The sequence below is a fragment of the Bos javanicus genome, chromosome 2, assembly GCF_032452875.1.
Source record: "Bos javanicus breed banteng chromosome 2, ARS-OSU_banteng_1.0, whole genome shotgun sequence".
Taxonomy (NCBI): domain Eukaryota; kingdom Metazoa; phylum Chordata; class Mammalia; order Artiodactyla; family Bovidae; genus Bos; species Bos javanicus.
The window spans coordinates 106,333,434-106,354,936 of NC_083869.1; the positions used below are offsets into that span (position 1 = coordinate 106,333,434).

At 44.1% G+C, this 21,503-nt stretch overlaps 1 protein-coding gene and 1 long non-coding RNA gene across 3 annotated transcripts; both read right to left on the minus strand.

Moving 5' to 3' along the window:
* Window positions 1-1,521, minus strand: LOC133228775 (uncharacterized). The gene is made up of 2 exons (XR_009730361.1): window positions 275-1,521; window positions 1-152 (listed from the first exon to the last, which is right to left on the minus strand). It is a non-coding gene; the product is annotated as an uncharacterized LOC133228775 (long non-coding RNA).
* A 9,369-nt stretch (window positions 1,522-10,890) lies between these two features.
* On the minus strand, window positions 10,891-14,883 carry LOC133228763 (C-X-C chemokine receptor type 2). Of its 2 annotated transcripts, XM_061384605.1 has the most exons (3): window positions 14,785-14,842; window positions 12,691-12,754; window positions 10,891-12,565 (listed from the first exon to the last, which is right to left on the minus strand). In XM_061384605.1, exons 2-3 carry the CDS (start codon window positions 12,722-12,724, stop codon window positions 11,463-11,465), a joined length of 1,137 nt encoding a protein of 378 aa, XP_061240589.1. In that variant the 5' UTR covers window positions 12,725-12,754; window positions 14,785-14,842; the 3' UTR covers window positions 10,891-11,462. The 2 variants fall into 2 exon arrangements, with proteins under 2 accessions (XP_061240589.1, XP_061240598.1); XM_061384614.1 differs by lacking the exon at window positions 12,691-12,754 and having other exon boundaries at window positions 14,785-14,883.
* Window positions 14,884-21,503: the final 6,620 nt, after the last annotated feature.

Sequence of the window (21,503 nt, forward strand, 5' to 3'; positions counted from 1 at the left end):
AAATCTCTGTAAGTAATTCATCTTTGGGATACATTTTTTAACTCAGCAGATTTCAAAAGGTTAAATTTTTTTATTATGCCAATATTAGTAAGAAAAGCAGGAAATTTAATTCCAAACATGATTTTTGTAAGTCACAGAGAGTTTTTTTTAATCTAAAAGAATAAACATAAAAGATATTTTAAAAGAAAAACTCTATTAAAGCATGGTGAAATAAGGCATAATTAAGTAACCACCATTAACAGATAAGTATTGGAAGAAAGGTACCAAACCATACCTGGAGGGAGTTTAGCAGAGTGATTGAAGGTGTAGGCCCTGGAGTCAGATCCCTGAATGCACATTCCAACCCTAGTTTAATTCTTGTGCCTCAGTTTCTTCCTCTGTAAAATGGGCTAAAAAGTAATTAATAAGAACCAACCTCATAGCTAGTTAATACATATAAAGCACTTAACCCAGTAATAGACTATGATAAGCTTTCAATAAATGTTAGCTATTAGGGAGTTCCTTAGCTCAGTGATTTGGACTCAGCGGTTTCACTGCCGAGAGCATGGGTTCAATCCTTGGTCGGGGAACTAGGATCCCACAAGTCACACAGCTTGGCCAAAAAAAAAAAGTTAGCTATTAATATTTATGTAACTCTTTAATTTTGTTCCAATTTGTGGATGTAGTAATTTGGACTGAACTTTATGGATAGCAATTTTGATATAAAGTCCAAATGAGTTCCTAACTGGTGTTTATATAAAATATACACAGCCACCATTGACATGCCTGTCGTATAAAGGTGGTGATGTTTTTCAAATCTGTTCTAAATCTGATTGGTTCCACTTTTAGCCATTCATTTATTTGCATCAGCTACTCCGTCAAGTTAGGCAGTTTACATCAGGAAGTCACAACCCTGTAAACTTGCAGAAAGCTAACCCTAAATTACGCAGTTTCCTGAGGGCAAATAACTCATGGGACTGTGATGAACAGTAAGAAACATGCTGCCATCAGAATTAGCCAACTGGGGTGTTTTCTGTTTTCCCATCTTATACTTGAATCCAGCCCACATGTGGTAAATGAAGGATAATTGGCTATTCCGTTCATTCATTTAAAAGCTGAATCTATCCTCATTTTAGACCTACTTCTTCCTCTGAATCTAATGAGAGCGGTGAATAGATTTAGCAATGTCATAATGTAGTTTGAGACAGACCAATAATCAATTAAACAACCCAAATGTGATAAGCATTAGAGATAAGTCATGCAATGGTCTTGTGTGAACATGTAGAGAGGGACTCGTAACTCAGCCTGGGGAGGCTTTCTGGAAGTTCTTATTCTTTTTTTTTTTTTTTAATGTTTTTTTAATGATTTTATTTATGGTTGTGCACGGTCTTCATGCTGCGTGGGCTTTTCTCTAGCTGTGGCTCCTCTTGTTGCGGAGCATGGGCTCTGGTGCCCACAGACCTCAGTTCTGCGGCTCCCGGGCTCGAGAGCCCCGGCCCAGTGGCTGTGATGCATGGGCTCAGCTGCTCTGCCACGTGTGATCTTCCCAGACCAGGGGTGGAACTCGTCCCCTGCTTTGGCAGGGGGGCGATTCTTTACCACTGAGCTGCCAGGAAAGCCCTCAGGCGTATTTTAGACTAGTTTTCCACGCTCCTATCTGGTAAGAGAGGCCTGGGAGCCAGGAGTCCTCAGCCACAGTGCTGGCTCTGCCATCAAAAGCTCTGGGGCCTCTAGCGAGCGCCTGCCCCTCCCTCAATCGTGTCTGACTCTTTGCCCACCAGGTTCCTCTGTCCATGGGATTTCCCAGGCAAGATTACTGGAGTGGGTTGCCATTTCCTTCTCCTGGAAGTTCTTATTCTTAAACTAACTTTTTTTTTTTTTTTTGGTTGAGCTGAGTCTTTGTCAATCCTAAAGAAAATCGGTCATGAATATTCATTGGAAGGACTGATGCTGAAGCTGAAACTCCAATACTTTGGCCACCTGATGCAAAGAACTGACTCACTGGAAACGACCCTAATGCTGGGAAAGATTGAAGGCAGGAGGAGAAGGGAACAACAGAGAATAAGGTGGTTGGATGGCATCACCGACTCAATGGACATGAGTTTGACCAAGCTCTGGGAGTTGGTAATGGGCAGAGAAGCCTGGCGTTCTGCAGTCCATGGGGTCACAAAGAGTCGGACACAACTGAGCGGCTGAACTGACTGACTGACTGAGTCTTTGTTGCTGTGCGTGGGTTTTCTCTAGCTGCCATGAGTGGGGGCTACTCTTCGTTGCGGTGTGCGGGCTTCTCATGGTGATGGCTTCTCTTGTTGTGGAGCACAGGCTCTAGGCACACAGGCTTCAGTAGTTGTGACACGTGGACTCAGCAGTTGCAGCTCACAGGCTCTAGAGTTGAGGGCTCAGTACAGTAGGTCTGGCACATAGGCTTAGGTGCTCCGTGGCATGTGAGATCTTCCCAGACCAGGGATGGAATCCCTGTCCCCTACATTGGCAAGCGGTTTCTTATCCACTGCCCCTCCAAGAAAGATCTTGAGCTAACTTTTGAGAGATGAATAGAATTTATCTAACTGGAGACGCAGAGAAGGACATATAGTAAAGGAGAACAGTATATGCAAAGGTTCAGCAACAGACCAAGCCGCAGCCTGACTCAAAGCCCCCCTGGGCTCTCCCTCCACCCCAGGGCTTCTGCATGCATAATAAGGAACTGAGAGCCCAGACTCTGAAAGCACTGATTCCTTAATTCGAACTCTGATTTGTGGTTTCTCTGCTGCTCTGCTACCATGGGCAAGATGCTTAATCTCCTTGGACCAGGTATTTAATCTCCTTGGACCTTATTTTCCTCATCTATAAAATGAGGATAATAATAATTACTACCTTAAGGTCTTAGGAAGCATTCAATGAAGTAATTCATGTAAAAAGTGCTTTTCACCAGTCTGGCACATCTTAGGTCTGCAGTTACTAGCAGGCACATCTGTTAGTAAGAGGCTAAGCTGATGTGTTGGATAGCAATGTGCAGGTTTGCTCATGACCTTGAAGGTGCAGAAAGAGAGATTCTTCTGTTCAAAAGAATGATTTCAAAAACCCATTATCTTTCTAAGCTAAATGACTGAAAGAAATGTAGTCCCCTCACCAGGGATATTTGCTGTTTTTCCAAAGGACCTGCCTACCCCAAAGGAGTGAACTGCTGACAGTTGAGGGAAGAAGGTGTTGGAGGGGAATAAGGGTGAATGGAAGAAGGAGGAAAGAGAGGGGGAAGGAGGAAGGCCTCTCTAGAACTTTTCATGTCAGTCTTGGGCAGCAGCTGCACAGAAAGCACACACTAAGTGGTCTTCTACGAAGCACCTAATTACTAAGTTTCATGTTCTAAGCAAAGATGGAAGTTTCATATCAAGTTCACTAAACATATAGATTCTCCAACTTAGAACATTGACGCTTCAAACAAAAAAGGAGCTTACCTAATTCAACCTCATTTCGTGGAAGAGGAAACTGAGATTCAGAAAGGTTTTTTGTTTTGTTTGTTTGTTTGTTTTTACCCCTAAAAGAGCAAACATTTATTGAGCTCCTATGTGCCAGCAGGAAGCTTAAATTAATATTCAAAGTCATACACCTACTAAGTTTTTCTTTTCGTTCTCTATTTAACTAGAAACATTTTTTTCCCCAAATTTTCAGATTAAGTTTGTGGTTCACTAGGACCTCCAGATAATTCTTTTTGTTCTGATCACCTTGTCACTACAGGAAACTTCATGAACTCTTCACATATCCTCGATTCACAAGTCTCCTTGTGTCCTAAGTTTCATTTCTATAGTACCTACCCTTATTTTAAGGGTCTTGCCCAAAGGTGGGCGCTTAATAGGCATTTGATACATAGTCAGGTAACTGGCCATCTGATTCTTACTTAGGAACACACATTTTCTACAATACCTTGGGGAATGGGCACAGGGGCCTACAGAGTAAGATCCCAGCTAACAGGAGTGTCTAGTGTACAAGGATGATGGTAAAAAGAGGAACTCTGTACTGTCTGGCCCTTAGACCTTACTTGCTTAGTCTCCCTCCACCTTCAGTGTTCTCAAAGTTGGAGAAAAGCCAGCTCTTTCAGGAAAAGAGTCTTGTTTACGACATGGGAACCAAGAGAAGTACGGATGTGTCCTCATAGGTTTCTGTTGGGCAATACAATTTCTTCCCACGTCGGAAGTGACTAGATTTCTTCAGAAGCACCTCCCCACTTACCTTCTGTATTTCAGTCCTTTCACCCTGCTGACTTGAACCTGGATAAAAGAAGGGGTGATAATCCTGAGATACTGCTGGTCATTCACCTCCAATACACACGCACACATGCGTATGCAGCATTCGCATCCGTGCTGTGAGTTAACTAGACATTTGGCCAATGTGTCCTCCAGACTGGCTTTTAATTTCACTGGGAGAAAGTTTCAACAATAGTTGTCTTTAAGGAAAGGAAAGAAATAGTGAAAAGAGACTGATCTATTTTATGATCTATTTGAATTTTTACTGATATCCTGTTATGATAGTGCTCTGAGGATGCGTGGGAAGATGTATGGGAACAGTACACACACACATCGAAATATTAGATAACATATACTTTTAAATTTTTAAATAAATATCTGAGATCAAAAGCAAAAGGAGAGGGGGGTCTCTGAAGGTCAGACGTGAAAAGGAAACTCAGAGATGTACAGGCTTATCAAGAAGCAGGAGTTGAAACCATGGGAATCCAGAAGGATACTAGAAGTGGTCATACATCTTAAGGATGAGAATGATAATATCAGTGGGTCTACAGACCCTGTGTATGGATTCCCTGCAAAAAACCAGGAACCACGGAAGAACTGGCCCAGGCTTTCCTGGAGACAGAAAACATTTGCCAGCTCTGAGACATGACCCCAAAGTGAGCGGCCTGCCCTAACTATGGATAAAGAGGGCCACCTGAGGGACAATTCAGACTTACAAGTCTTGAGTAAAAATTGATGAGGTTCCAAATATGCCGTTTGGAATGATGTGGAAACAAGGGATCAAGCAATAACAGCAAAAATTACCAAAAATGCTATGAACCATACGACCCAGTAGGGCCCCAGCAAGGACAGCCACCTGGTTCCCAGCAAAATTATTGAGAAAAGAACCCCAACAAGGCACATCATCATGCATTCTAAAACTGAAAAGATGAAGAGAATATCCTAAATGTTTCTAAGAGAAAATTTGATCACATACAATAGGTCAAGAATAGAATAACATCAGAAGTATTGATTGTAACCCTACAAGCTAGAAAAAATTAAGAAAAGCCTGCAAAACTCTGAAGGAAAATAAAGGCTAATCTAGAATTCAATACTCTGTCAAAATACTAATCACATGGGAGAACAGACTAAGACTTTTTTGAAAACTCAGGATCTCTAAAAGTTATCTACTATATGTATTTTTTCAGCAAAATCCAGTAGTAAAATGAAATAAGGGAGTAAACCAAAATTATAATGCCTCACATTTATATAGCACCTATGATATGGTAGGCATTCTTCTAAGTGGAGTGTGTATGGTGTGTTTGTAGTCATTTACTTTAATCCTCATGGAGAATAGTTGAACATCATCATTATTGACATTTTACCAAGTGCTAGAGGGAGCTCAAATGATCTGCCACTAGTCATGAAGACAGTAAGCAGCAGTAGTCTGGCTTCAGCAGAAAGAGGAAGATTTAATACCATTCATGAAAGGAACTTCCTCAACCTGAAAAGGGCCTCCATGAAAAATCTTTAGCTAACACCATATTTAATAGAGACAGACTGAATGCTTTACCCCTAAGACTAAGAATTGAGCAAACTCTTACAACTTCTATTCATCATTGTACTGGAGGTTGTAGTCAGTGAAATAAGGCAAGAAAAATAAATAAAAGGAAGAAATAAGATTGTCTTTATTCTCAGGTGACATGATTGTGTACATACAAAGTCCAAAAGAACCTTTAAAAATAAAACTACTAGAACTATAAGTGAATTTACCAAGGTCCCAGAATACAAGGTCAATATAGATAACTCAATTATATTTCTCTATAGTAAGAAAAAACTGGAAATTTTTAAAAACTAGATACCACTTACGTGCTGTGCTATACTTAGTCAGTCGAGTCTGACTCCTTGTGACCCCATGGACAGCAGCCCACCAGTTGCCTCTGTCCATGAGGACTTGCCAGGTAAGAATACTGGAGTGGGTTGTCATGCCCTTCTCCAGGGAATCTTCCTGACCCAGGGATCAAACCCAGGTCTCTCGAATTGCAAGTGGATTCTTTACCGTCTGAACCACCAGGGAAGCCCAAATACCACTTATAAAGCATTCAAATAACCATAAAATACTTAGGGATAAATTTAACTTTAGGAATAAAATATGAAACAAGATCTATGTACTAAAAACTATGACACATTGCCAAGACAAATTAGAAAAGATCTAGTAGTTGGGAAAAGATGCCATGGTCATGGATTGGAAGACTCAATGTTATTAAGATGTCAACTTTTTCCAAATTGATCTATAAATTCAATGTAATTCAGATAAAAATCCCAGCAGGACATTTTATTGAAATTAGCAATCAGATTCTAAAATTTACCTGGAAATGTAATTAAAGCTATTTAGAAAAAAGAACCAGGCATGGAGAATAACCTATCCAGATTGGAACAGGGGTATAAAGGGCTCCAGAGACGGGGTCTCCAAAAAAGAAAAAATAATTATGGATTATCTCAAATTTATTATCTGATTAATGTGAATGTATTGAGGGAGACATTTGAGAGTGATGTAATGAAAAGTACATGGGAAAATTCTGTCATTAATTCTAAAGAAAAGAAAACTTGTACCAAAAAAGGAAGTGTAAATGTTGTACCCAACTGTGAATTACTTTTTATACAGTAAAACTGAAACACTGAATGCTGATTTAACCAAAAAGTATAGATCTATGTCCTGGAAGAACAGAAGAGGCAATGTTGTATTTTCTGGGACAGGAATAAAAGCAAGAAAAATGTGAAAGAGTGTTAAATCTTCAGAAGCCAAGATAGAAAGTCAATAGATGATATCCAAAACTCAGAAAAAAAAATCTCAAGAGCTAGCAGAATAAGCATAATATTTAGAAATACGTAGACCACTGTTGAGGCTTCCCTGGTGACTGAGTGGTAAAAAATATGCCTGCAGTGCAGGAGACATGGGTTTGACTCCTGGGTCAGGAAGATCCCCTGCAGAAGAAAATGGCAACCCACTCCAGTATTCTTGCCTGGGAAATCCCATTGACAGAGAAGCCTGGCAGGCTATAGTCCATGGGGTCACAAAACAGTCAGACACGACTTAGTGACCAAACAACAACAGACCACTACTGAATGAAACAGCTATGTGAGTTGAAAGTCACAGACTTTGACGTGGGGAAGTGGGACAGGAGGGCTGCTGCTGGTTTTCATTATAAACCTTGTAAATCTATTTCACTTTTATAAACAATGTCAGTGAAATATTTTGATTAAAAAAAAGAAAAACTAATTTTAGAAAGTTTGCATTAACATATTCTGCTTTTTTTTTAATTTTTCAATTCATTTCTACTCTCAAGGTTGGAAGAAGAACCTTGAGTTTAAAAACAAAACCCAGAATTTCCCTGGTGATGCAGTGGATAAAAATCAGACTGCCAATGCAGGGGACACAGGTTCGAATCCTGGTCCAGGAAGATTCCACATGCCTCAGAGCAACAACTACTGAGGCCTATGTACCACAACTACTGAAGCCTGCATGCCCCGGAGCCTGAGCTCTACAGGAGAAGCCACCACAATGAGAAGCCCACGCGCCACTGCAGAGTAGCCCCCACTCGCTGCAATGAAAACTCGTGCAAAGCAATGACGATCCAGTGCAGCCAAAAATAAATAAATAAAATACCAGGATGGAAAAACCAGCAGTGGGGAAAGCCCAGATATGAGCCACTTGCAGGTGTCTGGGTCAAACCCAGAGATATTTGGCCTCTCCAATCTCTGCATGGAAACACCAATGGCTGTACAGGAATACCTCCTCAGTTCATTGCCCTTCACTTTGTTGTCCTTTGCAGATATTGTGTTTTTTTACAGATTGAAGGTTGGTGGCAACACTTACCTGAAGCAAGTCTATTGGTGCCATTTTTCCAACATTATTTGCTCAGTAGTGATCTTCAGTGTTACTGTTGCAAAGAGATTATGACTCACTGAAGGCTCAGATGATGGTTAGCATTGTTTTGCAATAAAGTATTTTTAATTAAGGTATGTACATTTTTTAGACATAATGCTATTGCACACCTGATAGACTACAGTATAAACAACTTTTATATGCACAGAAAACCAAAAAAAAAAAAACCAGATGACCCACTTTATTTCCGTATTTGCTTTATTGTGGTGGTCTGGAACCAAACTTTCAATATTTCCAAATTACATCGGTACTCTTCATGACTTCTTGATTAGTGGTCATGTCTGGGACGACCCTTAGACCAAAGAGGATTTGGTCATTTAATTTCATCTTCATCTATAAGACTTCTCAGTCTCTGAAAGATCCTATAAAACACAAATTTCTAGAAAAGAAGCAATACTAAACCCCTATGGAACAAAATACAGATTATCAATTAATATTTTTGCTAGACTAAGAATGGGCTACTAGATAGGGAAACAAGGGCTGGTGAGGAGGCTGTGGTTGGTCAGAAGGGGAACAGTGTAGGGGGAAAAAGTATTATTCAACATTGTAACTTGAAGGCTGAAAACTTTTAACTAAACCCACAGAACAAATTTTCAAAATTTAAAATCAGCAAGCATGGGGACTTCCCTGGAAGGCCAGTGAGTAAGACTTCCTGCTTCCACTATCACAGGGAGAGTGGGTTCTATTCCTGGTCAGGGAACTAAGGTCCTGCATGTCACACAGTGCAGCCAAAAAAAATTTTAAAATAACTTTAAAGTTTTAAACATCAGCCAGCATTGTGCAAAATATACATTCACATCCCAATCTCTATCCCCCGTCTAATCCCTGGTGTTTACCCCATCGTTAATGCCAATTCCATCCCCGACTCTCTCCATCCCTGACCACCTGCTGCTCCCCTTGATCTTAAGATGCAGCCCATCCTGATGCCAGCTCCATCCTGGATGCTGAGCTCCTCCCCGAGGTAAACAGCTCCCTAACTTTGAAAGTGAAAGTAAAATCGCTCAGTCGTGTCTGACTCTTTGCAACCCCATGGATTGTAGCCTACCAAGCTCCTCCATCCATGGGATTTTCCAGGCAAGAATACTGGAGTGAGTTGCCATTTCCTTCTGCATTTCCCTAACCTTGACCAGATAGCTAATCCTTACACTATTCAACGATTAGAACACCAGTTTCTGATATTTTCATACATTATGTTACTTAAGTACTAACATCTCGGCATTCTTACAGATCTAAAATCCAAATCATTGAGCTATACCCAGAGAATTACACACTGCATTAAAAAAAAAAAATCTAACTGAACAATGTTGCACTTGTTTGAAGAGAGTTCAGACGGAATCTTTGTCCTGAAAACATTTCCAAATTATTTTTTGCTCTTTGATTTCCACTTCGCAGGTTACTAGTGAGGGCAAGCATTTTTTCAAATGTGTTATTAGTCATCTGTATATTTCCACAGGCCCAATATGGATCCTTATTTACTTACTGAAGCCCCTGATGGAGTTGTCTTTAGGGCAGCAGAGGATGAAGGAAGGTGAGCATTGAGTTACACAGTAGGTGAGGTGGAGAGGGGACTAGGGGAGGGAGGGAGAGGAAAGGGAGGTTTCCAGGCCCAGTTCCTGCTTTCCTCCCTGGATTCTTTCTACATTCTTCTATCTTCTCCCCTGAATCAGAGGTATTTCTTAGGGCCTGAGCCCCTAACTCCTTCCTCACCAACCTACTTTTAGAGTCTCAAGCTGGACAGGCCAAGGTGTCTCCATCTGGGCCCCTGAGAGAGCATCATAGGCAATACTCCAGAGAGGATGGTGACCTTACTGGTGGTGCCTTTTGCAGCAGTCACTAACTAGATTAAATCATAGTGGCCAGTATTGTAGCCATTAACTCATCCTTGACATTCACTCTATTTCTGACACCCCTCCCACACTCCCACATTCATTCCATTCCCAAGACTTACTCCACACCTGGTCCCAACCCCATCTCCAACCTCCCTGAATCTCACCCCATCCTCAGCCTCAGTCTGTTTGTGGATCTCTCCTTATTTCTGACATTCATTCTTCTCTGATCATATCACAAACTACCATCCCATCCCTGGTTCCCCTACACTTCATCTCTGACTCCAACCTCACCCCCTGATCCCAGTCTCAACCTTGATCTAAATCCCATCTCTGAGCCTCACTCCATTCCCAACCTCAGACCAAATTATGCTTTTTCCTTAAGTTTTTTCCCAGGAGTTTTATAATTTTAGCTCTAATTGTAAGTCTTTGATCCATTCTAAATTAATTTTGTATATGATGTAAGGTAGGGTCCCAGATTCATTCTTGTGTATGTGGATATCTAATTTTCCCAGCACAATTTGTTGAAAGACCATCCTTTCCCCCTTAAATAGTCTTGGCACGCTTGTTGAAACTCATTTGACCATTTATGCTTAGGTTTATTCTGGGCTTTTTATTCTCAGGTCCTTATTATCCTTTGACTCCATCAGCCTAAGGCCTTTTCCCTCCTTTTCACAAAGTGGCTGCTTCAGCTCCACACATCATATCCTATAACCATAGTCAAAGTCAAGAACCAAGGATGTGTATGTGTGTGTGTGTTTTAAATTAAGAATATTTCCCAGGAGTCCCCTGAGCCCATTAGACTTCCTCTTAAGCAACAGTATGCTGAAGCCAGTTTGCACAAGCTTGTGAAAGCACATTATCACATTTTTTAGATTTTGTGAGCTTGTTGTTAAACACCACCATCCTTGAAACCAGCCATGGTGGTAGCATTTATTTATACCACAGAACATAGCAAATGCTACAAATCAGAACTTCCTCCCCACCAGGAGAGTGATTTACCAGCACATCATTATTTTTAAGTTTTATAAATCAGATCAAGATGATATGGCCACTCCTATCTTAAGGGAATCTTGGAAAATGAGTGTTTGTCATTTTCAGCCTCTCTCAAGGGAAGGGGACTTTCCTGGCTGACAAGGAAAGGGAGAGCTAGGGAAGTAACCAATGGTGTTTTACATTAATGGTTCCCATTAATGAGAACGTTTTGTAATCACTGAAAAGAATATCTTCAAAGGATGTCTGCCAGAAGATAGAGCACTGTGGGCTCAGTGGTAGGATGCACCAAGCTCTATCAGTTGACATGGTGATTACAGCAAGAGGTGGGCCCAGGACAGGCTGTCTAGTCCATGTGATGGGGGCCTATTAGGGACATGGCCTCAGCAACTTCCTGTAACTACAATGGGGAGCTGCCTTGACATGGGACTGTGAACGGCCAGAGGACATGGGGCTTGGGATGATGCTGAGGGGAAGCGAGGAGCCCGGTGTGGAGTCTCAGAGGGTAGTAGATGTGTTCCCTGAAGAAGAGCCAACAAAGGAAGGCCTGCCATCCTTGGCCAGGAACTCCTTACTGATCAGGCCACGGATGGCCATGATCCTGAGGAGTCCGTGGCGAAACTTCTGGCCAATGAAGACGTAGATGAGGGGGTTGAGGCAGCTGTGCAGGAAGCCCAGGATCTCGGTGGCATCCAGGGCCCGGCCAATGTCATTGCGGCGCTGACAGGTCTCAGCAATCACATGGGCCCTCATGAGGGTGTCCGCGATCAGGACCAGGTTGTAGGGCAGCCAGCAGAGCAGGAAGACGAGCACGACAGCAAAGATGACCCGCATGGCCCGGTGCTTGTGCCCCATTTGGGCTGAAAACAGCGTGCGCAGGGTGAATCCGTAGCAGAACAGCATGACCAGCAGGGGCAGGAGGAAGCCAAAGGTCTGGGGCAGGACACGCATTATCATCCGCCATTTCGTTGTATTGGCACCCAGGTCCTCGTAGCAGACTAGGTCGGAGTACGGTGGTTGATAGGCCTCACGGAAGATGAAGATGGGCAGGGCCAGGATCACGGACAGGGCCCAGATGCCTAAACATATGAACTTGACCCAGTGCCGCTTCTGGGTCAGCGTGCGTGTGGCATGGACAATGGCCAGGTAGCGGTCCATGCTGATGCAGGCCAGCAGTAGAATACCGCTGTAGAAGTTCACTTCCTTCAGGAGTGAGGCCACCTTGCACAGGGGTGTGCCGAAGATCCAGCCCTTTGCCTTGGAGGCGGCCCAGATAGGCAAGGTCATGGCGAAGAGCAGGTCAGCCATGGCCAGGTTCAGCAGGTAGACATCAGTGACAGAGCGACCAATCCGGCTGTATAAGATGACCAGCATCACCAGGGAGTTTCCCAGGAGGCTTAGCAAGAAGACCAGGGCATAGATGACGACCACAGCATACTTGTTGAGTGTCTCAGTGCTTATCTCACAGGGACTATAATCATAGTCTTCTGTGGGTGGCGTGCCGCTGTAATTTCCAAACTCATCCTCAAACCCCTCCCACAAAATACTGCTATTAGATAAATCTTTCAGGATGATTGTCATGGTGTGATCTGGTTGAAAGACTAGAAGGAAAGAAAGGTGATTTAGTAACTCAGATCCAAATCACTCTCATCAAGGATGTGATAACTGTTACTAGGTTATCTTGTGCTTATCTGCTAGCTTGGTAACTGAAGAGCCCTTCCTTCACCTCTGTCACAGGCTGCTTTAAGGATCAGCTTCATCGTGTTGTCAGCTTTCCAGAACCCCGAGGCCTAAATGTGGGATAATATGGACATACACACAGGGAAAAACATCAGCTGTTGGTTGGCCCCATAGTGGCATCAGGTTTACCTATAATACTGCCTCTGTGCTGACTTTGACTTTCTGCATCCTCAGCCATGTCTGGGCATTCAGATGGGAGGACTAAGTTGTTCTATACATTCAGGGAAGGGCCAGCATCAGGCAAAATGGAAGGAGGCAAACCTGCTCTAGGGCTTCCCAGGTGGCTCAGTGGTAAAGAAACTGCCTACTGATGCAGCAGATGTGGGTTTGATCCCTGGACTGGGAAGATCCCCTGGAGAAGGAAATGACAACCCACTCCAGTATTCTTGCCTGAAGAATTCCATGGAGCCTGGTGGGCTACTGTCCATGGGGTGGCAAAGACAAAACCTGCTCTCAGATGCCCCTTTCTATGCTATTTCCCCTCCATGGTATTCCTGGTGTTTTGTTTGTTTTTTGCTGTATTATGCAGCCTGCAAGGGCCCAGCAGCGAAAGTGCTGAATCCTAACCACTGGACTACTAGGGAATTCCTTTACCAATTCTTATTTAACCTTCTTAAAATCCACTGAGGGAAGACAATATAGTAATAAATTGCATTAGAGTGTATTTCAAGGGGCTTCTGCTGGTGGTCCAGTGGTTAAGATTCCCGCTTCCACTGCAGGGGGCACAGGTTCAGTCCCTGGCTGGGGAACTGAGATACCACATGCCACGCAGCACAGCTCCCCCCCTCAAAAAAAGTGTATTTTAAGCTTTTTCTCTAAAGGAGCAATAACTGTTTGGGTCCTCTGTCTAAAGAAAGTGTAAGCATTTAAGAGAAACCCCCATCATGGTCACCCCTTAAATACCCACAGAATTGTTCAGCACTTTTCAAATAACTTTTAAGGTTGTTAAACATTTATTGAAGCAAAATCTTACCAGAAGAAACAGACATGAAACAGACAAAAGCTCTTCTGCTGAGGAGGGTGGGTGTGCCCCTCTCTCCAACTAAGTAGTCACTACAGAGGCTGCTGCTGCTGCTGCTAAGTCGCTTCAGTCCTGTTCGACTCTGTACGACCCCATAGACGGCAGCCCAGCAGGCTCCCCCGTCCCTGGGATTCTACAGAGGAGGTTCCCACAAAACCTCCAGGGCTCTTCCGAGAACAATCTGAAAACCCTACAAATGATTACCAAGACTGGAAATAAGGATATCTGGTATCCAGTGCTCGTGCTGTCCTGATTCTGTCACTAATTAGCTATGTGACCTTGAGTGGGTCCTTTTACCTCTCCAGATTTCCATTTCCTCATCCAAATTGAGGGAGGCAGAGTAAATAACCCCTGAGATGTTTCCAAATCTGAGGTTCTATGAGTTCATTCAAACCCACACCTTTTAATATCTCTGCCAGGACTGCATTTTCACAAAAGACTAAGCCTCAGGGCAAAGCAATAAACGTCAAATCAGAAAAAGTCATCCTCTTCCCTAAAAAAGGGGAGATGTGGAATTTCCCTGGTGGCACAGTGGTTAAGAATCTGTCTGCCAGTGTAGGAGACACAGGCTTGATCCCTGCTCCAGGAAGAGCCCACATACCACGAAGCAATTAAGCCCGTGAGCCGCAACTACCACTGAGCCCGTGCTCTAGAGCCTGCAAGCTGCAGCTACTAAGCCCCTGTTCCACCACTACTGAAGCCTACGTGCCTAGAGCCTGTGAACCTCAACTAGAGAGTAGCCCCCACTCTCTGCAACTAGAGAAAGCTCCCGTGTAGCAACAAAGACCAGCTCAGCCCCCCAAAAAATTTTTTTAATAAATAAATATTTTTAAAAGGAGAGAGGTGTGAAAGGTGAAGGTGAGAAGACTGTGGCCCCCTGGTCACCATCTGTAGCCATGTATAAAAACAGAACTGAATACATGGTCATGAGGAAGGAGGCAGGGAGTCAATGGAGTACAAATCACAGGTCCCAGACAACCAGATGCATTTTCCAAAATATAGTCAAACTAAGTCACCCTGCCCCAGAAAAAGTCCTGGCAATCAGAGGTGGCTCCCTACCTGAGTCACCAACCCTGTATGTCCAACTGTAAGAGCCTGGAACTCAGAGACCAGAGTGCCTTAACACTGAGAGGAAACTTGATGAATAAAGAATAGGGAAGCCTCGTCACAGCACAGCTCCTCCTTGGGCCCTGCCCATGTCTATATTTGGAGAACAGGTTAAATCAGGGGGTCACAGGCTATCAGAGACTCACAGGGTCCCTGTGTCCAAGCAGGGGAACCCTAGGTGAAGATGGAGTTAAGGATCCATTATCTGAATTCTCCACTCTGTGGATGGCTATTGTCATTCTCTTCCTTTTCTTGCTTTTATTTCCGTTTGAAAGCTTCCAACTTGCCTGACCTGAATAAAGGGGAAAGAACTTGACTTTATATAGTACAGATTCTAGCAGTCCGTATGGGAGGGCCTTGTAGGAGCCCTCCACCACCGGGGTGGGGTTGACGGCTAGAGGACAACCCAGTGGGAAGGAGGTCAAAGACTGAGTTGTGTTTGGACAGCAAACACGCAGTGTTTACTTCAACTCTAGGCTTCTTTGGGATGGAGATGTTGATGGAGCTTCGGAGGAAGAAGCTCCACCACCACCAACGAAGAACTGGTTGATTAGAATTGCCCTGAGTCTGGGGGCCACTCCTGGAGTCTGGCTGGACCACAGGGAGACCAGCAGAGCTGGGGCCAATGGTGGTGATTGGAGGAGTGGTGGTAATGTCATTCGCCACGCTCTCAGTCTTGACGGATGGCATCTCTGGGAACCTGCCTCAGCTGCTCCCAGCAACTAATGTCTGTCCTTTAGCTTTACCTCTGGTACTTCGGTCACTTCTTCCTTATAACAGGAACCCTATTGTCTGTAATGATGCATTTACAAGTCAGTCTGCCCCACTAGACCGTGGGCTGCTAGAGACCACTCCAATTCACCTTCAGAGCCTCTGCCAGGATACAGAGTAAGTGCTCACTCAATGGTTATAGAGTAAACAACATTAGTCATATCTCCTTGGATTGATGTGCTGTCGATCCTCCCCTACCTGCTTCCTGCGATTCAGGGTGCCTATCACTTTAAGGAACAGAGTGTATATAAGCTGTGCCTGAAAACTGCACTTTCATATAGCCGAGCTGGACTGTCTGTCCTTTCCAAACTATCTGCTACTGTTTAGAGTTGGTGCTGTGTAATCTGTGTTCTGCCTCTACCATGCATGCCGAATGTAGCATGGCACTGGTGCCTACAATTCTGCCCCTGGCAAGCATATTTCTTAAACTAAGTCATGCTCTCCTCCTGGGTTCTCTTATCCTTTATAAGTAATAGCAGGAAGTGTAAGGAGACAATTGCCCTGGGGCTACCCATGCTTTGATTTTACAGGTGTTGACCAATTGCAAACTAATGCCTAGACTAGAAAGGACTTGAAGATGGGGTAGTCCCTGGAAAGAGCAGACATGTCTCTAATTAATCATCTAGGGAAAAGGTAGCTCCTGGGGCAGAAAATAGAGAACAAGGGAGAAAACAGACTGGGTTCTGGACTGCGCAAGCCAGTATGCACTCCAGGGCAAACTGAGAATATTCGCCACAAGGGGGCAGCAGTCACTGGGCGAGGAAGTCTGCAAGGAAGAGGCCCATAGAGAAAGACGGGGACAAGAAAAGTCTCATCTAATACTTAGTTTTAAGCTCCTCTTTGTGAATAATTCCCTTCTGCTTTCCCAGGCCCTCACTCAAGTTGGTTCAGCATTCCAGCATGTTTCAACTAATCACTGGGGTACTAGGGAAGAGTCCTCCCTCAAACCCAAGGAACAAAGGAGAATCAGCCCCTTGGGATGAGCATGACGGGGTGGGGGTGGCAATGGTGGTAGCTTAGGTCTCCAGTGGAAAAACAATCTGGGGAAAAGAGTTGAAAAGGATCTTTCCCTTTATGGTAGGAAAGGGCATTTCACTGAAGGAGGGGGAAAGGCACACACCGATGAGCTTGGAATAAAATTCTACCCACTTGAAAAGGTTCCAGCAAGTTCGCCCATACAACGTATCTTCTGTACGTCACTTTCCATTTATCACGGCTCCCCCTTAAATGGCTCTGCTGCTGCTACTGCTAAGTCGCTTCAGTCGTGTCTGACTCTGTGTGACCCCAGATGGGAGAGCATGTTTCCATTCTGTGTAGAACATCCAGTGCCACAAAGACTGCTGTGACATGTGCAGCCCAAATGCCAGTCCTTAGCAAGACGCCGAGGCCTGTTCTTGCCATTCTGTTCTAGAAGTGGCAGCTTCTATGCAGGACCGTGTGAACCGCACAATTTGGCTATAAGGTTATCTATTTTGTCCCCCTGTCAGCTTTGATACCGGCCTCAACATCTCTGCACAGCCCTGCAGAAGAATCCACTCGGACCGGGGGACCAAATTAGAGGCAAGGGAGGTGGAGGAAAGGGTTCATCCCTCTCCCTGATGACAGTCCCTGTTGCCATTGTGACAGGTTCAAGGGCAAGTATATGACCTAAGACGATCCCACTCAGAACCAGGCTCAGGGTGGTTGTTTAATGACTGTGGAAAAGCAAGTATGTAGCCTTGTGGCTGCTGAAAGCCATTTTGCTACCATAAATGGCAAACCAGTCCAAAGACAAACCTAACACTTGGAGGAGACAGAACCGAGAGAATTGCAGAGAAACAGATCCCGGGTCCTGAACATACTGTGCCCAGAGTTCATCTTCTCTGTGTATTTTTCAGTTATGTGAGCCAGTAAATTGTCTTTATTGTTGAAGACCAGTTATAAGTGGAGTTGTCTGGTGGTGGTGGTTTAGTAACTAAGTCGTGTCCGACTCTTTGCAACCCCATAGATTGTACCTGCCAGGTTCTTCTGTCCGTGGGATTTTCCAGGCAAGACTACTGGAGTGGGTTGCCATTTCCTTCTCCAGGAGTTGTCTGTACATGCAACCAAAACTGGGCCTGACCAAGAGAGTTCTGGAACCCAACAGTAATCCAGGATGAGAGGAGAAGGGAGAGAATATGTGTCACGGGCAGACAGTTGTGTAACGCCAGGATGTGACAGGGGTGTGACCAGGGACGCAGCTATGGTTGGACCTCCCAGCCCTGGTTATTATCAGCCTCTGGTGGAAGATGGAGAGGAAAACTTGGAGACCAAGCAGATGAGATTCCAACTGAGGACACTCTCCTGAATGAACTCAGAAATCCTTCTGAGGAACCCAGAAACCACTGCTTTGGATACAGACAGCATGTGTGTGTGGTAAGTTGCTCAGTCGTGTCCTACTCTGTGTGACCCCATGGGCTGTAGCCCACCGGGCTCCTCTGTCCATGGGGATTCTCCAGGCAAGAGTACTGGAGTGAGTTGCCATGCCCCTCAGACAGACCATGATTCAAATATTGGTTTTCCTTTAACACTTTACAACCTTGGACACATTTCTTCAGTTCAGTTCAGTTCAGTCACTCAGTCATGTCCGACTCTTTGTGACCCCATGTACTGCAGCACACCAGGCCTCCCTGTCAGTTACCAACTCCTGGAGTTTAACCAAACCCATGTCCGTTGAGTCAGTGATATCATCCAACCATCTCATCCTCTGTTGTCCCCTTCTCCTCCCACCTTCAATCTTTCCCAGCATCAGGGCCTTTTCCAATGAGTCAGTTCTTTGCATCAGGTGGCCAAAATATTGGAGTTTCAGCTTCAACATCAGTCCTTCCAAAGAACACTCAGGACTGATTTCCTTTAAGATGGACTGGTTGGATCTCCTTGCTATCCAAGGGACTCTCAAGAGTCTTCTCCAACACCACAGTTTAAAAGCATCAATTCTTCGGTGCTCAGCTTTCTTTATAGTCCAACTCTCACATCCATACATGACTACTGGAAAAACCACAGCCTTGACTAGACGGACCTTTGTTGGCAAAGTAATGTCTCTGCTTTTCAATATGCTATCTAGGTTGGTCATAAGTTTCCTTCCAAGGAGTAAGCATCTTTTAATTTCATGGCTGCAGTCACCATCTGCAGTGATTTTGGAGCCCAAAAAAAATAGTCTGACACTGTTTCCACTGGTTTCCTATCTATTTGCCATGAAGTGATGGGACCAGATGCCATGATCTTCGTTTTCTGAATGTTGAACTTTAAGCCAACTTTTTCACTCTCCTCTTTCACCTTCATCAAGAGGCTGTTTGGTTCTTCTTCACTTTCTGCCATAAGGGTGGTGTCATCTGCATATCTGAGGTGATTGATATCTCTCCCGGCAATCTTGATTCCAGCTTGTGCTTCTTCCAGCCCAGCGTTTCTCATGATGTAGTCTGCATAGAAGTTAAATAAGCAGGGTGACAATATACAGCCTTGACAAACTCCTTTCCCTATTTGAAACCAGTCTGTTGTACCATGTACAGTTCTAACTATTGCTTCCTGACCTGCATACAGATTTCTCATGAGACAGGTCAGGTGGTCTGGTATTCCCATCTCTTTCAGCATTTTCTACAGTTTATTGTGATCCACACAGTTAAAGGCTTTGGCATAATCAATAAAGAAGAAATAGATGTTTTTCTGGAACTCTCTTGCTTTTTCGATGATCCAGTGGATGTTGGCAATTTGATCTCTGGTTCCTCTGCCTTTTCTAAAACCAGCTTGAACATCAGGAAGTTCACGGTTCACATATTGTTGAAGACTGGCTTGGAGAATTTTGAGCATTGCTTTACTAGCGTGTGAGATGAGTGCAATTGTGCGGTAGTTTGAGCATTCTTTGGCTTTACCTTTCTTTGGGATTGGAATGAAAACTGACCTTTTCCAGTCCTGTGGCCACTGCTGTTTTCCAAATTTGCTTGCATATTGAGTGCAGCACTTTCACAACATCATCTTTCAGGATTTGAAATAGCTCAACTGGAATTCCATCACCTCCACTACTTCATATTTTAGGATGTCTGGCTGTAGGTGAGTGATCACTCCATCATGATTATCTGGGTCAAGAAGATCTTTTTTGTACAGTTCTTCTGTGTATTCTTGCCACCTCTTCTTAATATCTTCTGCTCCTGTTAGGTCCATACCATTTCTGCCCTTTATTGAGCCCATCTTTGCATGAAATGTTCCCTTGGTATCTCTAATTTTCTTGAAGAGATCTCTAGTCTTTCCCATTCTGTTGTTTTCCTCTATTTCTTTGCACTGATCACTGAGGAAGGCTTACTTATCTCTCCTTGCTATTCTCTGGCAGACCTAAATTGAAGAAAGTAGGGAAAACCACTAGACTATTTCTGTATGACAAAAATCAAATTCCTTATGATTATACAGTAGAAGTGAGAAATAGATTTAAGGGCCTAGATCTGATAGAGTGCCTGATGAGCTGTGGATGGAGGTTCGTGACATTGTACAGGACACGTTTCTTAACCTATATCAAAATATCCTTAGCCATCAAAATGGGGCTACTTGCCTCATGAAGCTGTGTGAGGATGAACTGGGGTAAGATCATGGGCTCTAGAACCAAGCTGTGTGTGCTTGCGTGTTGAGTCACCTCAATCATGTCCGACTTTTTGCTACCGCATGGACTATAGCCCTCTAGGCGCCTCTGTCCATGGGGATTCTCCAAGCAAGAATACTGGAGTGGGTTGCCATTTCCTCCTCCAGGGATCTTGCCAACACAGGCATCAAACTCACATCTCTTACATCCCCTGTGTTAGCAGACAGGTTCTTTACCACTAGCGCCAACCAAGCCACCTCGGTGCAAATCCCAGCTCTGTCCCTGGCCAGCTCTGTGCCTTGGGAAGTTTAGATACAAACTCTGTGCCTCAATTTCCTCCTCTGTAAAAAGAGACTAAAAGTGGGCGCTAACTCATAGGGCTGATACGAGGATCACTGAGTTAATGCATGTAGTGCTTAGCACAGAATCTGGCAGATGATAAATGTTCATGACTTGTACCTGTACACAGTCCTGTTCAGTGAGTGTGGGTCAGACTCACTAAACAATGCGAACCTTCTGACCCTGTGAGCCCACTTAACGTGAGGGAAGGAAGGAAGGAAAGAAATAGGAACAGGGAGGGAGAGGGGAAAGGGAGGGAGGATAAAGTTTGTCTCAGAGTCATTTATAGCCATAAAATTTGGTAATATTTCAATGCCTTTCAAAAAACTTATTTTACAAATTATAGTCGACCTGTAAAATGGAACACTATTTCCACTAAACACGATAAGGTATAGCTACAATTAATGCTGTGACAAGGTGTCTATAATAGAACCTCTTTGCCCCTCTGTAAAGGATTCTATTTTGCATCCTCAGTGCCCAGCAAAGTGTATGACACACACTAGTAGATGACACATGGGGAGTGGGCGTGTGACTGTGCAGTGTACAGGGCCCCATGCTGGGAAGAGCCCTGTGTTCAGGGTGGAATGCTCTGCAGCCACTACCATGAGACTCCTTGTAATTTTATTTTAGAATTTGTGTTTTTTAAGTGAGGTCTGAAGGGACAATGGAACACACACAGGGCCCTGAGCTCAGCTCTCATGTATCCCACCTCTTGTTGCCTTGGAATGGGAGAGCTCAGCCTGCCACTCCCCCACCCCCAAATATCCCCAGCCTCAGGGAGTCCAACATTAGATAGAAAATAAAAAACACTCTGTCTCCCCCACACCGCAGCTTGTAGGATCTTATTTTCCCAACCAGGGATCAAATCCAGGTCCCTTGTGGTGGAATTTCAGAGACCTAATCACTGAAGCGACTTAGCAGCAGCAGCAGCAATCACTGGAAGGCCAGGAAGTTCCCACTCTGTCCCCTTAAGAGA

Excerpts from the sequence above, each read along its gene's own strand:
- LOC133228763 (XM_061384605.1), bottom strand. The coding sequence starts at position 12,724 with ATGAAGCTGATCCTTAAAGCAGCCTGTGACAGAG. Across the intron at positions 12,566-12,690 it reads TAAAGCAGCCTGTGACAGAG|TCTTTCAACCAGATCACACC; the intron begins GTGAAGGAAGGG and ends CTTTCCTTCTAG.